General features: G+C 37.2%; 1 protein-coding gene across 7 annotated transcripts; it reads left to right on the top strand.

Annotated features, from left to right (window-relative positions):
• Positions 1–27,640, top strand: ZNF484 (zinc finger protein 484). 7 transcript variants are annotated; one of them, XM_027550277.1, is made up of 6 exons: positions 85–399; positions 5,710–5,775; positions 7,759–7,803; positions 18,314–18,440; positions 18,705–18,800; positions 24,844–27,640. In XM_027550277.1, exons 1-6 carry the CDS (start codon positions 385–387, stop codon positions 27,153–27,155), a joined length of 2,661 nt encoding a protein of 886 aa, XP_027406078.1. In that variant the 5' UTR covers positions 85–384; the 3' UTR covers positions 27,156–27,640. The 7 variants fall into 7 exon arrangements, with proteins under 7 accessions (XP_027406084.1, XP_027406078.1, XP_027406080.1 ...); XM_027550280.1 differs by lacking the exon at positions 5,710–5,775 and adding an exon at positions 5,814–5,918 and having other exon boundaries at positions 278–399; XM_027550278.1 differs by lacking the exon at positions 85–399 and adding an exon at positions 2,022–3,421.

Here is a 27,640-nt window from a genome sequence, read left to right as displayed (position 1 = left end):
AGCCACTGTTGAGCATGGGCATGTGGAGGCGGAGCTAAGAAATTCCACAACGGCAAGGAGGGAATCCAGAAAAAGGAAGTAGGTGGAGTTGTATTTCCTGTGACTCTGTGTGTGTGTGTGTATGTGTGTGTGTGTGTGTGTGTGTGTGTGTGCGCGCACGCGCGCGCACGCTCCGTCGCTTAGTCGTGTCCGATTCTTCGCGACCCCATGGATTGTAGCCCTCCAGGCTCCTCTGTCCATGGAATTTTCTGGAGCGGGTTGCCATTTCCTTCTCTAGGGGATCTTTGCCACCCAGGGATCCAACCAATGCCTCTTGCACCTTCTGCATTGGCAGGCAGATTCTTTACCACTGCGACATCTAAATGACCACTGTCTGGAAAGAGCATGGGTGAGGGGCTGGTGAGTGCAGGGAGCGTTGGGGTGGGGATTTAGTGGGAAAGTGTCGCTGATGTCCGTGATGAACAATGGGGAGGCGGTCAGTGGATGGAATAATAGCGGTCGGTGTGGTCTTGATGGTGGATTCCGGCAGGATTGGTGGGGTCTGTAATGGTGAATCCCTGGAGACATGGGGTGGGACTGATAGTGGATGGTGGAACTCCAGGCGGAGTGATGGGATCTATGGGACCTTTGTTGTTGGATCGGTGGGCAGGTTCTTGGATTCTGTGGGGGTAGGGTAACTGTGGGGCCTGAGAAATGAAGGATCTGAAGGGGAGAGATGGTAGATGGTCATTAATATCCTCTCTTTTTTTCTGCTTACTAGGTTGTTTCTATTTCTGATTTTTAAAAAATTATTGATGGAAATAAATAATAAATAATCATAATAGGAGTAGAAAAGAGTTTTGTTAGTATTATTTGAGCCAAACTGAGGACTGTAGCCCAGGAGACAGCTAGGAGGCTCTGAGGAATTGCTGGGTTGGAATATGGTTTTCAGCTTAGCCTTATAAACTTATCAGAACAAAGATCATATATCAAACACGACAGGGATACATTCCTTCAACGTTTTAAAGCAGCCAGATTTAATACTTATACAGTGAGACTGCAGGACCATGATGCCTGTTAAGGGGATGCTATAAGAAGGGAGTTACTTATTCTTATCTTCCAAACACCTTAATGGTTAAAGCAGATGTGCTGTGTGTGTTCACACAAAGTTCAGTCTGAACCATGTGTAAGCCAAAACGACTTCTCCGTGCCTCAATATGTGAAAGTTTTCTTCATGGTACACTTTGCTAGAGATTTAAAAATATATTGTTATGTGCTTTGTATCCCGGTTAGGAGCTACATTGTCGTTCCTAGTTATTTATGTATCATTTTTCTTCCTTTTTTTATTATCAGGAGTCTCAAGATTTATTTTATTGGTCATTTTGAAGTATTCATTATGTTTATACTCTCTACTATTTTTACATTAATTTTATCTTTTTAAAAAATGTTTTCTCCCCACTCCCCCATTTTCCCCCATTTTATGTAACTGTCATTCTTTCCCATACTGGATACATTTAGGGGTATGATATTTCTTTTATATGCATCTTTATTTTTGAAATGTGTAATTTCAGTTTGATGTTCCACTTTGATCCTGAGTTTCTTTATTCCTGAATTATTGCTATGTTTTGTTTATTTTTAATTTTATTGTATTTTCATAGACTGTAGACTGCAAAGTCTCAACTTTTAACAATTTATCAAGCTTTTTTTTAAAAAAATTTTTTTTTAATTGAAGGATAATTGCTTTACAGAATTTTGTTGTTTTCTGCCACACCTCAACATGAATCAGCTATAGGTATACATATATCCCCTCCCTTTTGAAACTCCCTCCTATCTCCCTCCCCATCCCACCACTCTAGGTTGATACAGAACCCCTGTTTGAGTTTCCTGAGCCATATAGCAAATTCCCATTGGCTATCTATTTTAAACATGGTAGTGTAAGTTTCCATGTTACTCTTTCCATACATCTCCCCTTCTCCTCCCTTCTCCGCATGTCCGTAAGTCTGTTCTCTATGTCTGTTTCTCCATTGCTACCTTGTAAATAAATTCTTCAAAGCCATTTTTCTAGATTCTATATGTGTGTTAGAATACGATATTTCTCTTTCTCTTTGTGACTTGAAGGCAAGCTACACAAGTTACAGTGAACTTTGTTCAATGGATATAAGAGAAAGCATATTTTCTGTGTGTGTGGTATAAACCTTTCCTAATGTATATTAAATATAGCTTGTTGGTATTTTTCAAGTCTTTTTTTTCTTATTTTTGGTTTACTTGATTCATCATATTTCCAAAGAGTTGCAGTAATAATTTTTTACTAATAATTCACTTTGTAGTTCTATGTGCTTTTTTACTAGTTTTGTTTGCATGTATATGGGGGAAAGGCATGCATAAATCTAATGGTTAATGCATTTTGTATTTTTAAAAATTTATTGGATGCTATTATTATAGGATCTGTCTTTTCAGTGAAAAGCAATTTCAACCTTGAATTTCATTTTGATATTTATATTGTTATTCCAGCTTTCACTTTCATTTGGATGATTTATCTTTGCCCAGGGCTTTATTTTGTATTTCTATTGCTCTCATTGTTTAGATCTACTGCTTGCAATAGATACACTTTGGTTTTTCCAAATCTAACCTATAATCTAGTCTGTCAATAGATAATTTTACCTTTTCAGTTTGGTGTAATAATGATTTACCCAATTTTATACCTTCCATTTTAATGTTTACTATTTATTTTAACTCACTGTTTTCTGATTTTCTTTTCCTTTTTCATTGGATTGACGAAATTTTTGTTCATTGTTTCCATTCTACACCCCAGATAACTTCTGATTTTTTCCTGAAATGTTTTGTCATATGATAATGTTATTACTTTTCCCTTTGATTACATTCTTATCATATCATCATCATTGTCCTTTTTAATAATTATATACCTTACAAAAGTTATTGCTGAAAAATATATTTCTGTTTGCTATTTCTCACCTGATTTATTTTACATTTATTTGGAATACTTTTGTGGGGTTTTTTTTCTCAGATAATGGTAAGAGATACTTTGTAAGTGCTTTCATTTTTGAAAATGTCTTTGGCCCTAACAGAGAAGTCATCCTTTAGATGCTACTTCTGATGTCACTTAGCATTCATTACTACAGATGAGGCATCTTGATTTTTTTAATTCTTTCTCTGTAAATAATCTGTTCATTCACTTGCACTTTAGATTTGGATGTGTTTTAGATTTTAAAATTTATCTTTAAAATTCAGGAATATTCATAGCTTTGTTCACTGATTGAGTTCCCAATTGTTTGTGTGTGTATGTAAATTTGTTAGGAAAACTAATGGTATAGGTCTACTGTGTGTGGATAGTGAGAGGAGTCCTTGGGTGATTTTTTCACGGCCCACTAAGGTGCAGGCCTGTCTGGAACTGGAGACTTGGGATTACCAATGGAGATGTATGGTGAGTAGTGTGGACCAAGAATGTGGCCTGCCATTTCAGTAAACAAAAGAGGTTGTGACCATCAAGCCATCAGCCACTGCTGCTACCCGCAGTTGTTCACCTTTAGGGGAATTCAGAATGGAGAAAAATAAGACATTGGTCCCAGATTGTTACAGTACTTATCAAAGGAACGATTTCTAATGAATGCAAACTCTTGCATTGTCCCATATATAGAAAAATGCTAAATTCATTAACTTGAGATGCCTGGATTTTCTTTAATTGACAGACAGTACTGGAAGGACTGATGCTAAAGCTGAAACTCCAGTACTTTGGCCACCTCATGCTAAGAGTTGACTCATTGGAAAAGACTCTAATGCTGGGGGGGAGAGGGGGCAGGAGGAAAAGGGGATGACAGAGGATGAGGTGGCTGGATGGCATCACCGACTCGACGGACATGAGTTTGAGTGAACTCTGGGAATTGGTGATGGACAGGGAGGCCTGGCGTGCTATGATTCATGGGGGTCGCAGAGAGTCAGACACGACTGAGTGACTGAACTGAACTGAACTGAACTGAATCTTTTGATATTCCAAATACTTGGTTTTTGTTTTGTTGCAAAAGCTCCCTTTTACTCTGGCTCCTCCTTTATCTCTTCAGAAAAGTCCCTGTTAGCTGTCTGAGGGGCTGTATCCTGGACTTAAGTCCTCAGTAAGTCTACTGAATAAAAATAATCCTCACCTTTTAGGGTGAGAATTTTTTTTCAGTCAACAGTAGTAATAAAGGTGTGGATGCCAGTTATTGGTGCATGCGGGATTGTGATATAATAAATACGTATTTTGATTTTCATCCACAGTTCCCAGCACAAGGCTCCTAACACCTTTCTAATTTCCTAAATGATAAGAGTTATAGGGACCTCTTTTATTTCTGTCTCTTGACGTAGCACTAGAGAGATAAAGGTGAAATTAGTAGGGTTTTTGTTGTTGTTGTTATAAATAATAAGTTACTTTGAAACACCCCTGAGTTTATTTTAATGAAATGATGTTTGGAAAGCCCCTAGTGAATCACTCAATGGGGATTGTTTGCCAGGGGAACCAAGCAAGTTCTTAAAGTTTTAGGGCTTGAAGTTGAGTAGGAAGTTGAACCACTAATGGCTAGTTATTTAAACAGTCATCTGTACATAGTGAAGTCTTCATAAAAACTCAAAAGAATGGAGTTTGGAGAGTTTCTAGATTGAACATGTAGAGATTCTGGAAGAGCAATGCACTCCTTCTGACATATCTTGCATATCCATCTCTTCTACCTGGCTGTTTCTGAATTATATTCTCTTATAATAAATTGGTAATCTAATAAGTAAAATATTTTCTTGAGTTCTATGAGCTACTCTAGAAAATTAGTGTAATATGAGGGAACCTCATGGGAACATCTAATTGTAGCCAGTTGGTCAGAAACACAAGTAAGAACCTGAACTTGTTGTTGGCATCTGAATTTGGGGTGGGGACAGTCTTATAGGACTGAGCCCCTAACCTGTGTGAATAATGCTAAAACTCTAAGTAGATGGTGTGAGAATAGAAGAAAAACACACAGGAGGAGTTTTTCCTTTTCAGCGCATGGGATTGATTGACGTAGAGTCAGGACCATGGGGTACAGTTATTGGAGGCTCTGTGATCAGGAACTATAGAATGAATGATTATGATCTTGTAGAGAGAACAATGGTGGCTTGAAGTGAGATCTTTGTTCCCTGCCCAAGAATTGAACCTGGGTGAAAACCAGGAATCCTGTCCACTCCACCAGCAAGAGCCAGAAGCAGAGTTTCCCTGGCTTTTGCCCTATTTGAAAGCAAAAATGTTTTAAGGAGGCAAAAACTGTAAAAAAACAAAACAAAAACCAGTATAAAGTTTATTATTAGAGACACAGCATAACATGTGGTAGAGTTTGTTTAGTTAAGACATAGCAAGGTAGAGATACATGCCTGGAGAGAAAGAGTGTGGGCATCCCCACTAGTGAGGAGGAGCACAGTAAAGAGACAGTTACATCTTTTATATAGGGCAGTTCTAGGTTTTTGTTTGCCTTTGACCAGTTATCTCACTTTTTTCCCTCATAACTGACCTGACCTAGGTCCTCCCTCATATGTGTGCACATCTTTTTGCCAAGGTGGGTTCCAGTGCAGCAACCTATGGGAAGGTTGACACCACCTCTTATGTGTGGTGCTCCCTCCCTTTTTGACTGCTGAGGAAACTTTCTGTGCATATATAGATAAGGAAGTGTTCTTGACCTCAAGAATGAGAAATATGTGGTCTCTTTATCTGAGCAGGACTCAGCTCCTCTCTGCCATGGCCAGGACTGCTATCTTAAAGTAGCCACTGGAGGCAAAGTACAGGTATTTAACTTGTTCCTGTTGTTATTTCTATCTGGAAGTGTAAATAGGATGCTGGCTGTAAATGTCTAACCTGGAGCCCATCTATCTCCTGCCTCATTTGGGGCCTGTGAGCAGTAGAACATGAAAACCAGTGATTCTGATCTGTGAGTAATGGCTGCTGGGGTGAGGTCAGTGTGCAATGATTGGCAGTTGGAAAAGAAAGTTTAGGAGTGGGAGTGAGGAATTGAGTACCAGGGATGGGGATGAAAACTAACCAATCTGATCACAAGGACCACAGCCTTGCCTAACTCAATGAAACTATGAGGCATGCCATGTAGGGCCACCCAAGATGGACGGGTCATGGAGGAGAGTTCTGACAAAACGGGGTCCACTAGAGACCACTAGGGTCCATGGAGAAGGAAATGGCAAACCACTTCAGTATTCTTGCCTTGAGAACCCCATGAACAGTATGAAAAGGCAAAAAGATAGGACACTGAAAGATGAACTCCCCAGGTCGGTAAGTGCCCAATATGCTACTGGATCAGTAGAGAAATAACTCCAGAAACAATGAAGAGACAGAGCTAAAGCAAAAACAACACCCAGTTGTGGATGTGACTGGTGATGGAACTGAAGTCCGATGCAGTAAAGAGCAATATTGCATAGAAACCTGGAATGTTAGGTCCATGAATCAAGGCAAATTGGAAGTGGTCAGACAGGAGATGGCAAGAGTGAATGTCGACATTCTAGGAATCAGCAAACTAAAATGGATTGGAATGGGTGAATTTAACTCAGGTGACCATTATATCTACTACTGTGGGCAGGAGTCCCTTAGAAGAAATGGAGTAACCATCATAGTCAACAAAAGAGTCTGAAATGCAGTACTTGGATGCAAACTCAAAAATAACAGAATGATCTCTCTTCATTTTCAAGGCAAACCATTCAATACCACAGTAATCCAAGTCTATGCCCTGACCAGTAATGCTAAAGAAGCTGAAGTTGAATGGTTCTAGGAAGACCTACAAGACCTTCTAGACCCAACACCCCAAAAAGATGCCCTTTTCATTATAGGGGACTGGAATGCAAAAGAAGGAAGTCAAAAAATACGTGGCTATGCTAAGTCACTTCAGTCATGTCCGACTCTGTGCGACCCCATAGACGGCAGCCCACCAGGCTCCCCCGTCCCTGGGATTCTCCAGGCAAGAACACTGGAGTGGGTTGCCATTTCCTTCTCCAATGCATGAAAGTGAAAAGGGAAAGTGAAGTCGCTCAGTCGTGTCCGACTCTTAGCGACCCCATGGATTGCAGCCTAACAGGCTCCTCCATCCATGGGATTTTCCAAGCAAGAGTACTGGAGTGGGGTGCCATTGCGTGGAGTAACAGGCAAATTTGTCCTTGGAGCACAGAACGAAGCAGGGCAAAGGCTAATAGTGTTTTGCCAAGAGAACACACTGGTCTTAGCAAACACCCTCTTCCAACAACACAACAGAAGACCTACACATGGACATCACCAGATGGTCTATACCAAAAATTACCTATAATTTTCCCATCATCCAAATGTTATATCTGTTAACATATTAATATATTTCCTTCCAGATGATTTTCTCTGTGTGCATGAATGCATTCATGTATGTGTTCATGTGTACATACACACATATTATTCAATGAAAATGGACCCATACTGTTTGGTACATCTTTTTATTTTTACTTACCATTTTATTTTTCTATAGTACTTTAATTTTACGTAATATTGTATACTATGGATGCCCTGTAAAGTATTTAAGCTGTTCATAATTATTGGGTATCAAGATGTTTCTAATTTTCTTTTTTTTTTTTTTTGTATTAGCCATGCTGTGGTAAAACTCCTGCATTTAAATCTTTGTACAGTACAGGATGATTTTTTTGTGATATGGTTCTACAAATAAGTTTTTGGGTCAGGTTCATGGACAGTAAATGACATTGACACGTTTCCTTCTCTCGTGTCCCTCTGTCAATCTGTTTTCTCAGATCTCTGCCCCTTTCCCAGAAGAGCCAGAAATGACCAAGTCCCTGGTAAGTTCTTATTTGTTCATTTATTTATTTCTTTACTTTTCAGTGAGTTTTAGAAGGTATCTATTAACCCATATAGTGAATGGACAAGTGTAAATAAATAAAAACTAAGATCAAAGACAGTAAAAAGAGACTATCAGCTCCAAGTCAAGCTTGGATTATAGGTATATGTGAGTTGTGTGACTTAACAGTTATGAACTTTGAACTACAAAATTGTCTCTGATCTTCATGAAAGACAGAAATAATGGAAATGAAATACATGCATTATATTGTTAAAAAGTAATTTATTTCATCTATAATAACTACTTCCTGGTTCTTGATGTTTGAGAAAATTTTTGATAGATTTTTTTTTTACTTTATATTTTATATTGAAGTATAGCCAGTTAACAATGATGTGATAGTTTCAGGTGGACAGCAAAGGGATTCAGTTGTACATATACATGTATGCATTCTCCCCCAAACTCTGCTCCCATCCTGGCTGCAACATAACATTGAGCAGACTTCCCTGTGCTCTACAGTAGGACCTTGTTGGTTATCCATTTTAAATATAGCAGTGTGTATATGTCAATCACAAACTTCCTAACTATAACTATTCCTTCCCCGTATTCTTTCCCCCATCCCGCCCCGCCCCGGCATCTAGGTTTGTTCTCTAAGTCTGTTTCCATTTTGTAAATAAGTTCGTGGGTACCAGTTCTTTTTAGATTCTGCTTAGAAGGGGTATCATACACTATTTATCCTTCTCTGTCTAACTTACTTCACTAAGTATGACAATCTCTAGGTTCATCCATGTTGCTGCAAATGGCATTATTTCATTCTTTTTAATGGCTGAGTAATATTCCATTGTATATATATACACCATATTTTCTTTCTCCATTCCTCTGTAGATGGACATTTAGGTTGCTTCCATGTCTTAGCTATTGTAAACAGCACTGAAACAAACTCTGGGGGTGCATATATCCTTTTGGACCATGATTTTCTTCAGGAATCTGCCCAGGGATGGGATTGCAAAGTCATATGGTAGCTATATTTTTAGGTTTTTAGAGAAGCCACCATAATGTTCTCCATAGTGACTGTGCCAATTTGCATTCCCACCAACATTGTAGGAGGGTTCCCTTATCTCCACACTCTCTCCAACATTTATTCTTTGTGGATTTTTTTGATGATGGCCACACTGACTGGTGTGAATCGTATCTCATTGTAGTTTTGATTTACATTTCTATAGTAATTAGCGATGTTGAGCTCTTTTCATGTGCCTCTTGGTCATCTGTATGTCTTCTTTGAAGTAATGTCTATTTAGGTCTTCTGCCCATTTTTTGAGTGAGTTGTTTGTTTTGATTATGTTAAACCTCATGAGCTGTTTGTAAAGTTTGGAGACGAATCCCATGTCAGTCACATCATTTGCAAACATTTTATCCCAATCTGTGGGTTTTCTTTTCATTCTGTTTTTTGTTTTCTTTGCTGTGCAAAATATTTTAAGTAGGCCCCATTTGTGCATTTTTATTTTTCTTTCCATTATTTGGAGAGACAGATAAAAAAGATATTGCTACATTTATGTTGAAGATTGTACTGCTTATGTTTTCCTCTAGGAGTGTTATAGTGTCTGGTTTCACATTTAGGTCTTTAATCCATTTTGACATTATTTTTGTGTATGGTATTAAAGAATGATTTTTTTTTACAGGTAGCTGTCTAGTTCCCCCAGCACCATTTGTTGACGAGACTGTCTGTCCAACATTGTATTGTCTTGCCTTCTTTGTCATAGATTAACTGACCAAAGGTGTATGAATTTACTTCTGGGTTTTCTGTTCAGTTCCACTGATCTATATTTCTACTTTTGTCAGGAAGTCTGATTCCTCCAGCTTCGTTTTCCTTTCTTAAGATTGCTTTGGCTGTTCAAGGTCTTTTGTGTCTCCATACAGATTTTGAGATTTTTTTGTTCTGTGCTGTGCTGTGCTTAGTTGCTCAGTCATGTCTGACTCCTTGCGACCCCATGGACTGTACCCACCAGGCTCATCTGTCCATGGGGATTCTCCAGGCAAGAACACTGGCGAGGGTTGCATTCCTTGCACCTGGGGATCTTCCCAATCTAGGGATCGAACCCAGGTCTCCCGCATTACACGCGGATTCTTTACCGTCTGAGCCACCAGGAAAGCCGTAGTTCTGTGAAAAATGCCATTGGTCATTTGATCAGGATTGCATTGAATCTGTAGATTGCTTTGGGTAGTATATTCATTTTGACAATATTAATTTTTCCAGTCCACAAACATGATATATCTTTTCATCTGTTTGTGTCTTCTTCAGTTTCCTTCATCAACACCTTATAATTTTCAGAGTATAGGTCTTTAGTCTCCTTAGGTAGGTTTATTCATAGGTAGTTTATCCTTTTGATATGATGGTAAATGGAATTGTTTCTTGAATTTCTCTTTCTGATCTTTTGATGTTATTGTATAGAAATGCAACAGTTTTTTTGTGTGTATTCATTGTGTAACCTGCAACTTTACTAGGTTCACTGATGAGATTTAATAGTTTTGTAGTAGTGTCCTTAGGGTCTTCTATGAATAGTATCATGTCATTTGCAAACAGTGACAGTTGAACTTCTTCATTTTCTATTTGGATTCCATTTGTTTCTTTTTCTTCTCTGATTGCTGTAACTAGGACATCCAGAACTATGCTGAATAATAGTGGTGAGAGCAAACATCCTTGTCTTATTCCTGATCTTAGAGAAAAAGCTTTCAGCATTTCAACATTGAGTATGATGTTAAGCAGTAGATTTGTCATATATGGCCTTTATTATGTTGAGGAATGTTCCCCCCATGCCCACTTTCTGGAGAGTTTTTATCATAAAAGGGTGCTGAATTTTGTCTTTCTGCATCTACTGAGATAATCATATGGTTTTTATTCTTCAGTTTGTGTGTCACATCGATTGATTTGCAGATATTGAAAAATCCTTGCATCTGTACATGAATCCCACTTGATCATCGTGAATGATCTTTTTAATGTATTGTTGGACTTGGGTTGTTAGTATTGTGTTGAGGATTTATGTCTCTAACATTCATCATTGATATTGGCCTGTGATTTTCTTTTTTTTGTGGTATCTTTGTCTGATATTGATCACAGGGTGATGGTGGCATCAGAGAATGAGTTTGGAAGTTTTCCTACAGCTGTAATTTTGTGGAACACTTTCAGAAGGTTAGGTGTTTTGTTGCTATTGTTTTTCAGTCAGTAAGTCATATCCGACTCTTTGTAACCCCATGGACTGCAGCACACCAGTCTCCTCTGTCCTTCACTATTTCCCGGAGTTGGCTCAAATTCATGTCCATTGAGTTGGTGACGCTAGCTAATCATCTCATCCTCTGTTGACTGCTTCTCCTCCTGCCCTCAATCTTTCCAGCATCAGGGTCTTTTCCAGTGAGTCATCTCTTTGCATCAGGTGGCCAAAGTATTGGAACTTCAGCATCAGTTCTTCCAGTGAATATTCAGGGTTGATTTCCATCAGGATTGACTGGTTTGATTACCTTTCAGTCAAAGGGACTCTCAAGAGTCTTCTCCAGCTCTACAATTTGAAAGCATCAGTTCTTTGGCACTCCCTCTTCTTTACAGTTCAACTCTCCCATCTGTCCCTGACTACTGGAAAAATCATAGCTCTGACTAAGGGACCTTTGTTGGCAAAGTGATGTCTCTGCTTTTTAATATGCTGTCTAGGTTGGTCATAGCTTTCCTTCCAAGGAGCAAGTGTCTTGTAATTTCATGGCTGCAGTCATTGTCCACAGTGATTTTGGAGCCCAAGAAAATAAAATCTGTCTTTATTTCCACTTTTTCCCCTTCTATTTGTTGTGAAGTGATGGGACCAGATGCCATGATTTTAGCTTTTTGATGTTGAGTTTCAAGCCAGCTTTTTCGATCTCTTTCACCTTCATTAAGAGGTTCTTTAGTCCTCTTTACTTTCCGCCATTAGAGTGGTATCATCTGCATATCTGGGGTTGTTGATAATTCTCCCAGCAGTGTTGATTCCAGCTTGTGATTCATCCAGCCCAGCATTTCACATAATGTACTCTGCATGTAAGTTATACACATGGGGTGAACATAGCCTTGTCATATTCCTTTCCCAGTTTTGAATCAATCAGTTGTTCTATGTCTGGTTCTAATGACTGCTTCCTGATCTACATACAGATTTCTGTATGTAGATAAGGTGATCTGGTATCCCCATGTCTTTAAGAATTTTCCACAGTTTGTTGTGATCTACACAATCAAAGGGTTTAGTGTAGATCAGAAGTAGATATTTTTTGGAATTCCCTTGCTTTCTCCATGATCCAGTGAATGCTGGCAATTTGGACTCTGGTTCTCCTGCCTTTTCTAAACCCAGCTTGTACATCTGGAAGTTCTTGGTTCATGAACTGCTGAAACCTAGCTTGAAAGATTTTGAGCATAACCTTGCTAGCATGTGAAATGAGTGCAATATAAATATCTTTACAATATGTTAACATATATTAGGTAATGACAGTTAACACCAATCATAAATATTAATATAGTGCTTACTGTATGCTAGGCATTGTAAACACACACTCTTTCTCTCAGCTGATTTAATCACATCCCTTTTGAGGTATCTATAATCATTATCCTCATTTTACAGAGAAGGAAGTAGGTCCACAGAGAAGTTAAGTAAATTGCTCTGGGTTGTACTGCTAGTAAGTGGTGAAACCAGGAGTAAAACCCAAGCAATTTGGCTCCAGAATACAGGCTCTTTATTTCAGCAGTTGAAAGAAACTTCCCTTGGAGTTCTTGACATTACCGAAGTTGCTCTCTCTTTGATTCTCATGCACTGACTTGGGGGGGGTCTTCTCTTGGCATGCTGCTAGGAATTCCTTTCATGTCTCTCAAGTATTGGATCTCTTGTTTTTTGGCTCTTTCTTGATTCGTGCTTTCATTTTTAGAGAATATTATCCAGAAAGTATTGTATGGGAATTAGGTTTTTTGAGACCTTGCATGTCTAAAAGTATTTTTATTTGACCCTCAGTAATTTCATAGCTAATTCTAGATTGTAAGTCATTTTTACTCAGAAATTTTAAGACATTCTTTCTACTTTAATCATCCCACCTTTTCTTACTGGATGTGAAAACAAGATCCAGATAATAAATTTGTGTTGTTTTAAGTTTGCAGTAATTTGTTGCAGTAGCAATAGGACACCATTACAGATTTTGGTACCTGGACATGGAATGATGCTGTAACAAATACCCCAAAATGTCAAAAGACTTTGGAATTTGGTAATGAATAAAAACTGTAAAAAATTTGAAGTGTATAATAGCAATAGCCTAGATTTCCTTGAACAGACTGATAATAGAAATATTGTTGTTAACTCTGCCAGAGAACTCAGAAGAAAGTGAGGAGCACAGTAGGAAAAAAACTATATTGTTTTATAGAATATCTCATTATTTTATTTTATTATTATTTTTTTTATAATAGCCCTCATAGAAAAATGTTATTGGAAAGCAGGGAAAACTACCAAGATATGAATGAAGACAAAAAATAAAAAAAGTTCAGACAGAAAGTGTATGACCTTGGTTTAAGTGGAAATGGAACCGTTTGGTGGTTTGTAGCTAGTGACCTATATTTTCACTTTGTGGCACTGCTGCTGCTACAGCTAAGCCGCTTCAGTCGTGTCTGACTCTGTGCGACCCCATAGACGCCAGCTCACCAGGCTCCTCTGTCCACAGGATTCTCTAGGCAAGAATACTGGAGTGGGTTGCCATTTCCTTCTCCAGAATATCTCATTATTTTAAACAGACAGTTGACAGGAATACAGGTGTTAAAGGTGCTTCTGGTGAAGACTCAGAAGGAAATGAGAAATATGTTACTGGAAAGTAGGGGAGGGAACATCTCTGGTATATAGTAGCAGAAAGCTTAGCTGGATTTTTTCCTGTAGTTATATGGAAAGCAGATTTGTCAGTGATGGACTTGTGTTTTTCTCTGAGGTGATTTCAAGCAGAGGATTGGAGATGTGGCCTGGTTTCTTTTTCCTGCTTACAATAAAATATGAATATTAAGCAATAGATTGGAGGAAGAACTGTTAAGCAAAAAGGAACTAGACTTGATGATGTGGGATATTTGGGGGCTATCAAGATTACAAAAGATGCTATAATTAGTTTCACTATAGGAAAGGATGTTCTTGAGAGAAAGTCAAGGGTGTGGATAGATGCTTTATATATGAATATTTTTCTAGGTTTTTAGGTGTTTAGCAAGATGAACAGGGTAGAATGTACCTTACTAAATTTTTTTAGCTGAAAGTCTCAGTCTTTGGTGTTAACTTGACTGTTTAGTTTATTTACATTTAATGCAATTACTGATATATTTGTATTTATATCCAGTTTTATTAGTTTCATATTTGAAATGTCTAATACTATTTTTCCACTCTTTTCTTGACTTTCTTTTAGATTAGTCAAAGTTTTAATTTTTATTTTGTTAGCTTGTTTGTGATGCATTCTTTTGTTTCCCTAGATACTATAATATCCATCTTTAACTTATTATTATCTTACCCCCTTCTTAATAGATGCTAAAACATCTTAATTCCATTTACTGCCTCTCATTTTTACATTATTATTTTTATACATTTGAATTCTACATATGTTTTAAACTTCACAAGATATTATTATTACTGTTTTTGCATAGTCAGTATTTACAGTTTTATAAAGTGGGATTTGAGAAACTTTTTGAGTCTTTGAGTTGATGTCATTTACCTTTCCTTTTCAAATTTTGCTTCTGCCTCATATTCTTCCTCTTTGTTGTCTCAGACAACAATATGTTTTTCCTTTCCAAGGTGTTGTACATGTGATACATCACATGCTCTTCTGCTTTTTTTATTTAAAAAACCTCTGTGGTTCAGTTTGGATATCTTCCGTTTGCTTGTCTTCCATTTCAGTAATTCTGTTCTTCTGCTATTAAACCCCTCTCAGTTCTTAATTTTAGATACTTAATTTTTCAGTTTTCATTTTTTTTAGTATAAGTTCCATTTCTCTGATGAAATTCTCCACCTTTTCATCTAATTCCAAAATCCTGTGAGACTCTTTCTATTGAATTTGTTTTCCTCTGGCTTTAGATATTTTGTTCTGTTTTTTGATAGGCATTTCTTTTATTGTATCAAAACACATATAAAACACTGTTAAGGATCTAGATTATGGTATCTTTCTCAGTTATTTAACTTATATGCAGAGTACATCATACAAAATGCTGTGCTGGCTGAAGCTCAAGCTGAAATCAAGATTACTGGGAGAAATATCAATAACCTCAGCTATGCAGATGACACCACCGTAATGGCAGAAAGCAAAGAGGAGCTAAAGAGCCTCTTGATGAAGGTGAAAGAGGAGAGTGAAAAAGCTGGCTTAAAACTCAACATTCGAAAAAAACTAAGATCATGGCATATGGTTCCATCACTTCACAGCAAATAGATGAGAAAAAATGAATACAGTGACAGATTTTATTTCTTGGGCTCCAAAATCACTGCAGATGGTGACTAAAGCCTTGAAATTAAAAGACACTTACTCCTTGAGAGGAAAGCTATGACAGACCTAGAACGTTAAAAAGCGTGTTAAAAAGTGTGTTAAAAAGCAGAGACATTATTTTGCCAACAAAGGTCCAAATAGCCAAAGCTGTGATTTTTCCATTAGTCATATATGGATGTAAGAGATGGACCATAAAGAAGGCTGAGCACCAAAGAATGTTGCTTTTGAGGGGTGGTGGTAGAGAAGACTCTCGAGAGTCCCTTGCACTGCAAGGAGATCAAACCAGTCAATCCTAAAGGAAATCAATCCTGAATATTCATTGGGAAAGATTAAGGGCAGGAGGAGAAGGGGATGACAGAGGATGAGATTGTTGGATGGCATCATTGACTCAATGAACATGAGTTTGAGCATACTCCAGGAGATACCAAAGGACAGGGAAGCGTAGTTTGTTGCAGTCCATGGGGTCACAAAGGGTCAGACACGACTTAATGACTGAACAATAACAAACTTTCTCAGGAGAGGATTCTTGTTTCCCTTAGCAGATAGAGTGGAGGATGAACACCTTTGTCTAGTCAAGCAGTGTTAGGTTGAATCAAGACTAAGTTGAAGCTCTGATAATAGTCTACCTCTGGTTCACTCTGACCATCCAGGATTTTCAGCTGAGAGCCCAGTTTGCCCTCTGTGGACCCTCCTCTTGATAAGTGCCAACAGTGTTTTCTTATCAGACTACTAACATTTTGCCTTGCTTTTCAGAGGCTATCTGCTTAAGTGTTTAGTCTTCTGCTCCTACAGCCCTAGAATTTAGCAGATGTCTTAGGGGGAAAACCGTCCATGTGTTTGAATTCTGGTTTCTCTATCACCCAACTTTAGTCTTCTGCTGGTTCAAAGCCTGGGTTTTCACCTTTTACCACACCCAGAATTGATAAATACTCCTAGTGTAAAAGTGGTTACGTACATCAACTTAAACCTTCAATGTTGTCTGTAGAGTCTTGGCACCTAACTGCTTCCAGTATTTTCAAACAGATAGTTTCAGTATTTCATCTGGCAAGTATAGTTATTCCTGGAAGAAACCCTGGACCATCACAAACTCTTGTATGCCATCTGGATATGACAGTGCCTCAAAAGGGTCACCTAAGTGTATCATATGTACTGTCCATTTAAAGTGTACATTCAATCATTTTTAGTATATTCATGGAGTTGTGCAATCTTTATCCAGTTTTAGAACACTTTCTTTCCCTCCCCTATCCAAAGTCATACCTTTTAGCTGTTCCTACCTCCCTCCCCACCACATCCTTCCATTACCCTGGGAAACCAGCAGTCTTCTTCCTGTCCTAATAGGTTTGCTTGTCCTGGACATCTCATGTAAATGGAATCATATAATATGTGGTCTTTTGTGATTGGCTTATTTCACTTAGCATAATATTTTCAAAATTCATTCACAGTATAGCATAAATCAGTATTTCATTCCTCTCTATGGCTGAATAATCTCTTTTATGAATATGCCACATTTTGAAATTCATCATTGGTTGATACCCTGGGTTGTTTCTGTTTTTGACTATTAAGAATAATGCTACTATGAACATTTCTATATAAGTTTTATGTGAATGAATGTTTTGATTTCTCTTGGGTATATACCCAAGAAGTGGAACCATTAGCTCATATAACTCCTTTTGAGGAAGTGCCAGACTGTTTTACCTTCCCACCTTTACTATATGAGGGTTCCAATTTCTCCACTTCCCCACTGGCACTTGATATTATGTGTCCTTTTGTTTTTTATTATTATAGCCATCCTAGTAGGTGCATTTTCCTGATGACTAATAACTAATGACTGGAGCATTTTTTAAATTTCAGAATTCAAGATTTAATTGCATTTATTATTTTGCTACAAAAATAATCAAAATACAAATACACACAAGCAGAGCATTTTTTATTTTATAATCATCTTAGTGAATTTGAAGGGGTATCTTTGAATTTTGATATCCCTTTTGACTATATTGATCTGTATTGAGAACCTTTTGTGCTTTTTGGCCATTTGTATATCTTCCTTGGAGATATGTATATTCTTTCTTGGTCCATTTGTTTATTTGACTGTGCCAGGTCTTAGCTGTGGCATGAGGGATGTTCGAGCTTTGTAAGCAGAATCCAGGATCTTTTGTTACTGCATGTGGAATCTAGCTCCCTGACCAGGGATCAAACCCAGGCCCCCTGCATTGGGAGCATGGAGTTTTAGCCACTGGACCATCAGGGAGTCCCCTTGGTCCATTTTTAATTGGATCATTTATCTTTTTATTGAGTTGTAAGAGTTCTTTATATATTCTTTACACAAATCCTTTATCAGATATATAATTGCAGACATTTTCCCATAGTCTTTGAGTTGTTTTTACTTTCTTTTTTAAGTAAACATTTTGTTTGTTCTGTTTTTTTTGTTGTTGTTGTTGTTATTTTTCTTTGTTTATTTTTCATTTTTGGCCATTGGGTATAGCATGGGGATCTTAGTCCCCCTACCAGGCGTTGAACCCATGCCCCCTGAAGTGGTGGTGCAGAGACCTAACACTGGACTGTCAGCAAATTCCCTTACATTATCACTTTCTTAATGGTATCCTTTTTAGTGCAAAGTTTTACATTTTGATAAAGTCCAGTTTATCTGTTTTTTCCTTTGGTTGCTTGTGCTTCTGATTTTATATCTGAAAAATCATTGCCTAAGTGAAGTGTTAATGAAATATGGCATACATGGAAAAGAATGCAGAAATCAGGTTTGCAGCTTGATGAGTTTTCACTTTATTCTTTTGTAACCAGCATGCAGATAAAAACAAAACCTCAGAATGTTATTAGAGCCACAGAAAGAATGACCTGATACTTTTAATATTTATTTTTCCCTTGAAATAATAATGTCAAATTTAGATATTTAGTGAGAAGCTTATATGTTGTATCATGTTAAAAATTATTAAAAATAAGTTCATAAATATCTTGCTCTTATCCTACAGTCCTGATACTTTTCATTGAATAAACATGTGTTTTTCCAGGGATCAGTGTCTTTCAAAGATATATCTGTAGACTTCAGCAGGGAGGAGTGGCAACAATTGGACCTTGCTCAGAAAAGTCTATACAGGGATGTGATGCTGGAAAACTATTTCAACTTGATCTCAGTGGGTAAGCACAGCTCTGCTGGGTAAGGCTGTACCTAACTGAACGTATTTTTTTTTTTTTTTTCTCCTTAGTGGAATTTCTGAAATCTGGTGTTTCTAAGGCATGTGGGACTTCTAAAGCCTGTAGGACATCTGAAGTGTGTAATAGTTTTGTCCTTATTTTGTTCTATGTTTTTAACAATCTCTTTTGGACATTAAGAATATACTTCTGTTCCCCGTGAACTTTTCTGAAAAGTAAATGGAGGGCTTTGTTATTTCCTATCATCAGGGTTTCAAGTTCCCAAAGCAGAAGTCATTTTCAGCTTGGAGTGGGGAGAAGAACCATATATGTGGAATGGCAAAATCTCAAGCCAGGGCTGTCTAGGTGAGTAGGAACCAAAAGCATAGGAGATCGTATAACCAAATCAGTTTTGCTGGCAGAGTTTGGCAACTTTGAAGTGCTTTTAATATGATATTTCTCTAACATTCTGAACTTTTGAAACTGCATGGATAGAGTTGATATTGGTCTCTTAGACATCTAAATGCCATTCCCATTTAAGGCCCCTTCCAATATCAGTGTCTTCTTTGTTTGACTCTTTAAGAGGGATATGCTACAGTTACCGGTACATTGGCTGTAGGATCCTGCTGTTTTGCTTTTTCTCCCTTTTTATAGCATTAAAAAATTTTTTTTTAAATCTCTGTCAATATCTTAAATCCTTTCCTTACACATTCAGGTACTCATAAAATTGCCTTTAAAAAAAAATTACTTTGGGTCACTCACCTGCATATTTCTCTTCATTTTCTTTCTCTTCCCTTAAGGTACTTCAAAATTGTCATCTAAAGATGGCCATATTATATCATCTCCCATGTCTCTCCCTCAACTGTTGGCTTTGAGATTTCTATTACTTACATTTGGGGATAGCTTCTTATTTTAATTCTTTATAATTTGAGGGGACTACACCCCACAGCATGCGGGATCTTAGTTCCTCTCGCCAGGGATTGAACCTGCATGCCCTCCAGTGGAAACTCAGAGTCCTAACCAGTGGATAGCCAGGGAATCCCCTATTTTACAATTTTTTAAAAAGTTTTATTTAATTTTTTTATTTATCCTTTTTAATCCTCACTCCCTACTCATTTTTATTCTTCCCAGAGGCAGTTAGTTGCTCTCCTGTATTTTATATGTTTGCTTGCAATTTATTCTTGAATTTGTTGGGTATTTGTAAAATTTAAATTGTTGGTCATTTTAATTTCTAAAAATGGTACTGTGCTATATATCCTATATATATATATCCTTAGTTTATTTCTTTCCTCTCAGCACTAAATTGGTTCATGTTACACTGTTTTTCTAGCTCATTGCTTCTAATAGATATATACATTCCATAGTATATATATATGCCACATTTACTTGTCCAGCTTTCTAGCTACTATAGCTAGTACTATAATAAATTTATTCAAGAACTATTCTTATAGGAAACAGGAATTTCTTGAGGAAGAGTAGTGGGAGTGTTTTATTAATGAATATATGAATGCTTTATTTCACTAAGTATAACCATATTGGTTTCTAGATTGGATGTATTGGTCTACAGTCCTCTAAACATACAAAGGCATCAGTTTCTCCACATCCCTGCCCATATTTCTAATGATTTCTCATAATCTATTGGATTTTAATTTCTAACCATTTGTTTTAATTTGTGTTTCTCTAATAACAAAATGTTTTGAACATCTTATCATGTACCTTGTAATAGATTCTGATTTCATTTTTGGTATTTGACTGTTGACACCTTCCAAACTTCACCACTCTCTCTTCATCTTCTGCCCCACATCTGGGCAAACTACAAGAAAACTCAGATGCTCTTTCCATTAGTGCTAGTGGGAAATTGCTCTGTATCAGTCAGCTTAGCACCACCCCCCAACTACTATAAAAAACCCAAGCTAGTTTCCTTTTCTCACTCTTGTAAGCCACTTTTAGACCTGCTTAGGAGCTTTCCCTTCAAAAGCCTCACTAAATGAGTAATGAACTTTTTCATATCTTATTGGTTGTGTGTCAAATCATCACTCTTGACATCTGAACCAAATTTGGTGTGGGAGTCCATTGTTCCTCTGCAGGTGACTTAACAGTTTGTGTAGTAAGCAGGGCCTTTGGATGATGACCGCCACCAAGGGGGTCTTTCTTCTCTTGTTCTCTGGCTTCACTGCCAGAGAATATATATATATATATATATATATATATATATATATATAATATATATATATACACACCAAATATAACTTCCAAATATATATATATATATATATATATACACACACACACCAAATATAACTTCCAATTGAAGTTGGAAGTTATTGTTGGTATTCTGGGACAGATGTAAAGAACTAGGCCCTCCATAAAGTAGCTTAAGACCTATGTATGTGTCTCAAATTGAATCATTTGTCTCAATTCTGGCATAAGCCATGACTGATACCAGAATTAAGGAAACAGATCAGATTGGCTCTCATTGTATAAAGCTCTCAGGGGAACAATTGATACCTTATGCATATAAGGGCCCATCAGGCAGCTACTTGTGTGAAGGAAGAGCAGTTACAATGCAGCATGCTAAACCACTTTTCTAAATGTTGTCATATTTTATTGTTGTTTATTGTTTTAATGTCATATTTTTGCTTTTCCCTGTGACTCATCTTCTCAAACAATTCTTTATGCTCTTTCTACTAATTTTTCTCTTTTAGAAAGTATCATTTAGATGCCCTCTTCCTTTTACTTTCCAGTGAAAAGTAAAACCTAAGACCAAGTCTATATTTACTTATGCTTGAATTATTCTAATCCTGTTTTGATGTTTAAAAAAATTTTTTTTCTAGGTGCTACTGGTTAAAATACTGTGCTTATCTTGTTGTAACTATATGATGCAAAATATTACCTAACATATGAGAAATTCTTCTCTCAATGGATTAATAAACTACAGGAAAAACATGCCTCATATTTGCAATTCACATTTATCTTTATTTAGTTTCCATAATCATGTTTGGTTCATTTTAACATTTTCTTTAATTATTCCCCTTTATCTGACCCTTTCTTTTCTGATCTGTCTGCCTATTCATATAATCTACATACTTATACTTTGCTCTCATGTTTCACTTACTTCTTTTATTGGACATATTACAGTATACATTGCTTTTTCCCTTTTCTAATTCTCTGACCCACAAAAACTCAGAGAAAGTGACATTAATTTGAATGACAACTGAGTCTTTTACCTATTTCAAAAATGTTTCTCTAGAGAATATTTAGTGAAATTAAATTCTTGAGGTGATATTTTGCTCTATTTCAGAGGGATTTGAAATTTTTCTGCTAAGAGTAATTTAAAGGACCAATAATTGTAATTGGAAAGGGGAGACAACTGAAAGAAATGTTTAAAATTTAAGCATTTGAGCATTAAGCATTTATTATTGTGTACATCTATGCCAATTAAATATGACTTTGTAAGGCTCAGAATATCTGTGTTTATTTTTAAGTTAAGAGAAAAGAGAGCCTTCCTAGAGTTTTGCTGAGGTTTGAGATTCATTTTCACAGCATACAACCCTAAATGATCCATGAAGGAAATGAATTTTGAAAAGGAATAAAGATCAGGAAAAGGAAGCTTAGTGGGGAAAAGGAAAAGAATATATGTTTAGATTCAGTAATAAAATAGACTTTAGTGACTGGTGGAAAGATAGCTTACATACACTCATTTTATTGGCCTGAATTATGACTTTGTATTTTACTGAATTGATAATTCAGTTTGTGACAGAGGAATTATGAATAATTAAACTTTTTACCACAGGAGCAAATTTTTTACATTGAACATCATTGATAATAATGTAAATACTGTCAGGCATAGCAGTGGGTTTATAAGCTAAAGAAAGTGAAAAGTTGCAAAAGGTGAAAGCCATGTTGAGGAATCTAGTATTAGAGGTCCTCAGGCTTAATGAAAACATTAATATGTGTGAGTAAAACTGTAATGTGTGCTAAGTCACGTCAGTCATGTCCGACTCTATGCAACCCCATGGACTGTATAGCCCATCAGGCTCCTCTGTCTATGGAATTCTCCAGGCAAGACTACTGCGATGGGTTGCTGTTTCCTTCTCCAGGGGTTCTTCCCAATCCAAGGATTGAACCCATGTCTCTTAAGTCTCCTGTATTGGTAGGTGGGTTCTTTACCACTAGCGCCACATGGGAAGCCCAAAAATATAAAAGTTAAAAGAATGTGTTTGGGGATATTACAAACATTATAAGATCCTAGAGATAGAATGAAATGGATACAAGGTTGGACTGTGTCTATATTAAAGAGTAATCTGATTTTTATGTAAGTATTTACTGAGAATCTACTATGTCTTAAAAAAATTTTTTTTAATTGAAGGATAATTGCTTTACAGAATTTTGTTGTTTTCTGTCAAGCCTCAACATGAATCAGCCATAGGTATACATATATCCCCTCCCTTTTGAATCTCCCTCCCCATCCCACCCCTCTAGGTTGATAAGAACCCCTGTTTGAGTTTCCTGAGCCATACAGCAAATTCCCATTGGCTATCTATTTTACACATGGTAATGTAAGTTTCCATGTTACTCTTTCCATACATCTCACACTCTCCTGGAGAAGGCAATGGCACCCCACTCCAGTACTCTTGCCTGGAAAATCCTATGGATGGAGGAGCCTGGTGGGCTGCAGTCCATGGGGTCACTAAGGATCAGACACGACTGAGTGACTTCACTTTCACTTTTCATTTTCATGCATTGGAGAAGGAAATGGCAACCCACTCCAGAACTCTTGCCTGGAGAATCCCAGGGACGGAGGAGCCAGGTCGGCTGCCGTCTGTGGGGTCGCACAGAGTCAGACACAACTGAAGCGACTTAGCAGCAGCAGCAGCACCCTCTCCTCCCCTCTCCCTGTGTCCATAAGTTTATTCTCTATGTCTGTTTCTCCACTGTTGCCCTGTAAATAAATTCTAAAGAACCATTTTTCTAGATTCTGTATATATGCATTGCTGCTGCTGCTACTGCTACTAAGTCACTTCAGTCAATGTCCGACTCTGTGCGACCCCATAGATGGCAGCCCACCAGGCTCCCCCATCCCTGGGGTTCTCTCGGCAAGAATACTGGAGTGGGTTGCCATTTCCTTCTCCGTTAGAATACGATATTTATCTTTCTCTTTCTGACTCACTTCACTCTATATAATAGGTTATAGGTTCATCCACCTCATCAGAACTGACTCTGCTATGTCTTATACACTATTCCACAGTTGGGGATATTAGTGATTCTTGTTGTAGGTAAGAATGGTATATTGGAATAAAACCCACCTCCTGTCATTGATAGACCCCAAGAAACAGTGACTTAGAGAACACAAACATTAACCAGGCCTGGATTTAGCCTGAGGGCTGTAGTTTTCTATCTCTTGTCTTGGGCATCACCAGCAACATAGAACTGAGCTATCAAGTCTGTAATATAGCCAGTGGGAAGAGAGTTATGGGAGACACACTTACTTCCTTAAAACATTGACCTGATTACAACAAATATAATTCCTATTCTCATTTGAATGGTGATAGGTGAATTACCTGGATTTACCTACAAATGAGGCTGTATATGCCTGTTGTTTTGAGACAGACACATGCTTGGCTACAGGCTTAAGACTGTTGAAGGAAGGGGACAGATTTTAATGAACAACTTCTGTCTCTGCTTCAGAGTTGGCCCTTTTTGCTGTTATATTCTTCGTTATTAAGTGTGTGTATCTGCACCCCAAAACCAGGCATAAAGAATTGAATCATAGATATATATTTACCATTTGTAAACGGTAAAGCTAATTCAGGATGACTGTGGCTACAATAGATTTCTGTACATAAATAAATTTGTATTTATGGAACAGTGATTAATAGGGAATAGCGAAAGCAGAGAGATTAGGATTTATAGATGAAGGATAATAAGAATCTAGACTCAGAAATATTTTTTAGCCACATGGTTTGTCACTTTGTTCTAACACCTATTATGTACTTATGCTACATGTTCAGAACAGCATATTTCAGTTTGAATCTCGTCTTCCCCAATTACTAAGCATTTGATTTGGGCACATTACTTAACTCTTCTGTGGCTCAGTTTCCTCATCTGTAAAGAAGGGACAATAATAACATTAATAGCAAAAGGTTATGTTGATGTTTAAATGAGTTAGAACAATGCCTGAGACATCTAAATTCTATTATCAGACAGTAAATGTAAGGGCTTACTTTATTATTGCATATTATTTCATATAAAGAGATTATTATATATATTTATTCTTATTTTATATATTTATCTATATTTAGTATTACATGTGTATAGAACCTCTCCCATTTCTCTGTGTTCATCTTGTATCCACTCTATCATCCCTTCTGTGTTTTGCTAACTGTTCTTTGTGTATTTTATTTTTTAGATCAGGACATTGGTTTTGAAACATCACAACAGGGAATATCTGAAGATGTTTCAGTCTGCTTTGAGGGAATACGTCTCTTCCCAAGAGATGACTTATATTCCATTTTAGAAGAATTTTGGCAAGATGATAAACAGACAGGAAGAGATAAGGAAAATCAGAACAAACATTTAAGTCCTATCATCTTCACCAACAAGGATACACTAGCTAATAAGGGGAACTGTGACTATAAAAAAGACATTGGGGAAAAATTTCATGTAAACACAAACCTTGTTCCTTCAAGAAAAAGACTCCATAACTATGACTCATTTCAAAAGAATTTGAAGCCTATTGTAAGCTTATGTAATTGTAATAGAAACAATGCAACAGAAAATTTTGATAAGATTATTGGACATGGTAACACTTATATGAATTCTCATACGAAAACGAATGCTTGTGAATATAATCAATGTAAGAAACTTCTGAGTAAGCAAGCTCTCATTCAGCATCAAAAACACCATACTGGGGAGGACTTCCATGTATTTTCTGATTGTGTAAAATTCTCCACCCATAAGACACACCTTTTTGCACATCAAAGGATTTATACTGAAGAGAAACATCCTGAGTGCACCAAATGTGAGATGATCTTCACTCAGAAGTCCCAATTTGCTGTGCCTCAGGTTTATACAAAAGAAAAATCCTATGTAGGCACTGAATATGGGAAGAAATTTTCCCTCAACTCAAACCATGAGAAAACTTCTCATACTGAGGAAATTGACTATAAATGCAGTGCACGTGGAAAAGCCTTTATCAAGAAGTTAGATCTGTTCAGACTCCAGAGAATTCCTACTGGAGGGAAAAAACCCCATGATTACAGTGAATGTGGAAAAAATGTCTCTCACAATTCAAATCTCAGTATACACAAAAAAGCTCATACTGGCAAGAAGCACTTTGAATGTATTGAGTGTGGGAAATCTTTCACAAGAAAATCAACACTAAGTATGCATCAGAAAATTCACACAGGAGAAAAACCATATGTATGTACTGAATGTGGGAAAGCCTTTATCCGAAAGTCACATTTTATTACACATGAGAGAATTCATACTGGAGAGAAACCTTATGAATGCAATGACTGTGGGAAGTCCTTTATAAAGAAGTCACAACTCCATGTGCATCAGCGAATTCACACAGGGGAGAATCCCTTCATATGTTCAGAATGTGGGAAGATCTTCACTCACAGGACAAATCTCATTATACACCAGAAAATTCATACTGGGGAGAGACCCTATATATGTACTGAATGTGGGAAGGCCTTTACTGACAGGTCAAATCTCATTAAACATCAAAAAATTCATACTGGAGAGAAACCCTATAAATGCAGTGACTGTGGGAAATCATTCACCTGGAAGTCACGGCTCAGGATACATCAGAAATGTCACACTGGAGAGAGACATTATGAATGCAATGAATGTGGGAAAGCATTTATTCAGAAGTCAACACTGAGTATGCACCAAAGAATTCATAAAGGAGAAAAGCCCTATGTTTGCACTGAATGTGGGAAGGCCTTCTTCCACAAGTCACATTTTATTACACATGAGAGAATTCATACTGGAGAGAAACCTTATGAATGCAGTGACTGTGGGAAATCTTTCACAAAGAAGTCACAGCTTCATGTACATCAGCAAATTCACACAGGAGAGAAACCCTACAGATGTGCTGAATGTGGAAAGGCTTTCACGGACAGATCAAATCTCTTTACACACCAGAAAATTCATACTGGCGAGAAACCCTATAAATGTGATGACTGTGGAAAAGCCTTCACTCGAAAGTCAGGCCTCCATATACATCAGCAGTCTCATACTGGAGAAAGACGTTATGAGTGTAGTGAATGCGGGAAAGCCTTTGCACGAAAATCAACACTCATTATGCATCAAAGAATTCATACAGGAGAGAAACCTTATATTTGTACTGAATGTGGGAAGTCGTTCATCCAGAAGTCACATTTAAATCGACATAAGAGAATTCATACTGGAGAGAAACCCTATAAATGCAGCGACTGTGGGAAGGCTTTTATTAAGAAGTCACAACTCCTTGAACATCACCGAATTCACACAGGAGAGAAACCTTATATATGTACTGAATGTGGAAAGGCCTTCTCCATCAGATCAAATCTTATTAAACACCAGAAAATTCATACTAAACAGAAACCTTATAAATCTAGTGACTTTAGGAAAGACTTTAACTGGAAAGCACAATTCAGTGTACATCAGAAATCTAATACTGAGGAAGTAGAATGCCCAGTGCCACAATCATGGGGTAGGGATACAAAGTTGTGAGGAGCTATAGCTTGACTAAGAAGCAGGAGGTAACCCAAGTCAATTTTCCTCCAACTAGTCAGAGGTATGAATATCTGGATCTCATAGCTTATGTCCAGTTTTATACATATGGGCAGACACTTTGGAGAAAGTGTTTAAGCAGTGATTAATGGCATGCTTGTTTACTTGACAGATACTGGGATTTTTAAGCGCCTGCAAATAATAGTACATGTGCAAGAAGATGACTTGGCAATAGTTCTTATTTCACGTTTTGGATAAGCAGCTTTATAAATCAGGGCTGTTGAGTTGTTCATGCCCTGTATAGCAAAAATATTCAATGTTGACCAAAGGAATTTCTTGAGTAGATTTCCAAGAAAAATTTTCATTGTCCAAGCACTCTATGGACACTAAAATCAAGGCAACAGTGTAGACAATTCAGATGTATAATAAAAAGAATCTAGAAGTTTTTGTGAAAATTGACATTAAAGATACAAAGATGGACTCTA

This window comes from Bos indicus x Bos taurus, chromosome 8, assembly GCF_003369695.1.
Source record: "Bos indicus x Bos taurus breed Angus x Brahman F1 hybrid chromosome 8, Bos_hybrid_MaternalHap_v2.0, whole genome shotgun sequence".
Lineage (NCBI taxonomy): Eukaryota > Metazoa > Chordata > Mammalia > Artiodactyla > Bovidae > Bos > Bos indicus x Bos taurus.
Note: the sequence above shows the minus strand (reverse complement) of the source record. Positions and strands in the feature narration are given on the sequence as shown.

Coding starts and splice junctions, on each gene's coding strand:
- ZNF484 (XM_027550277.1), top strand. Junction 5,776..7,758: donor CCACTGGAGGCAAAGTACAG/GTATTTAACTTG, acceptor CTGTTTTCTCAG/ATCTCTGCCCCTTTCCCAGA. Junction 18,801..24,843: donor CTCAAGCCAGGGCTGTCTAG/GTGAGTAGGAAC, acceptor TTTATTTTTTAG/ATCAGGACATTGGTTTTGAA.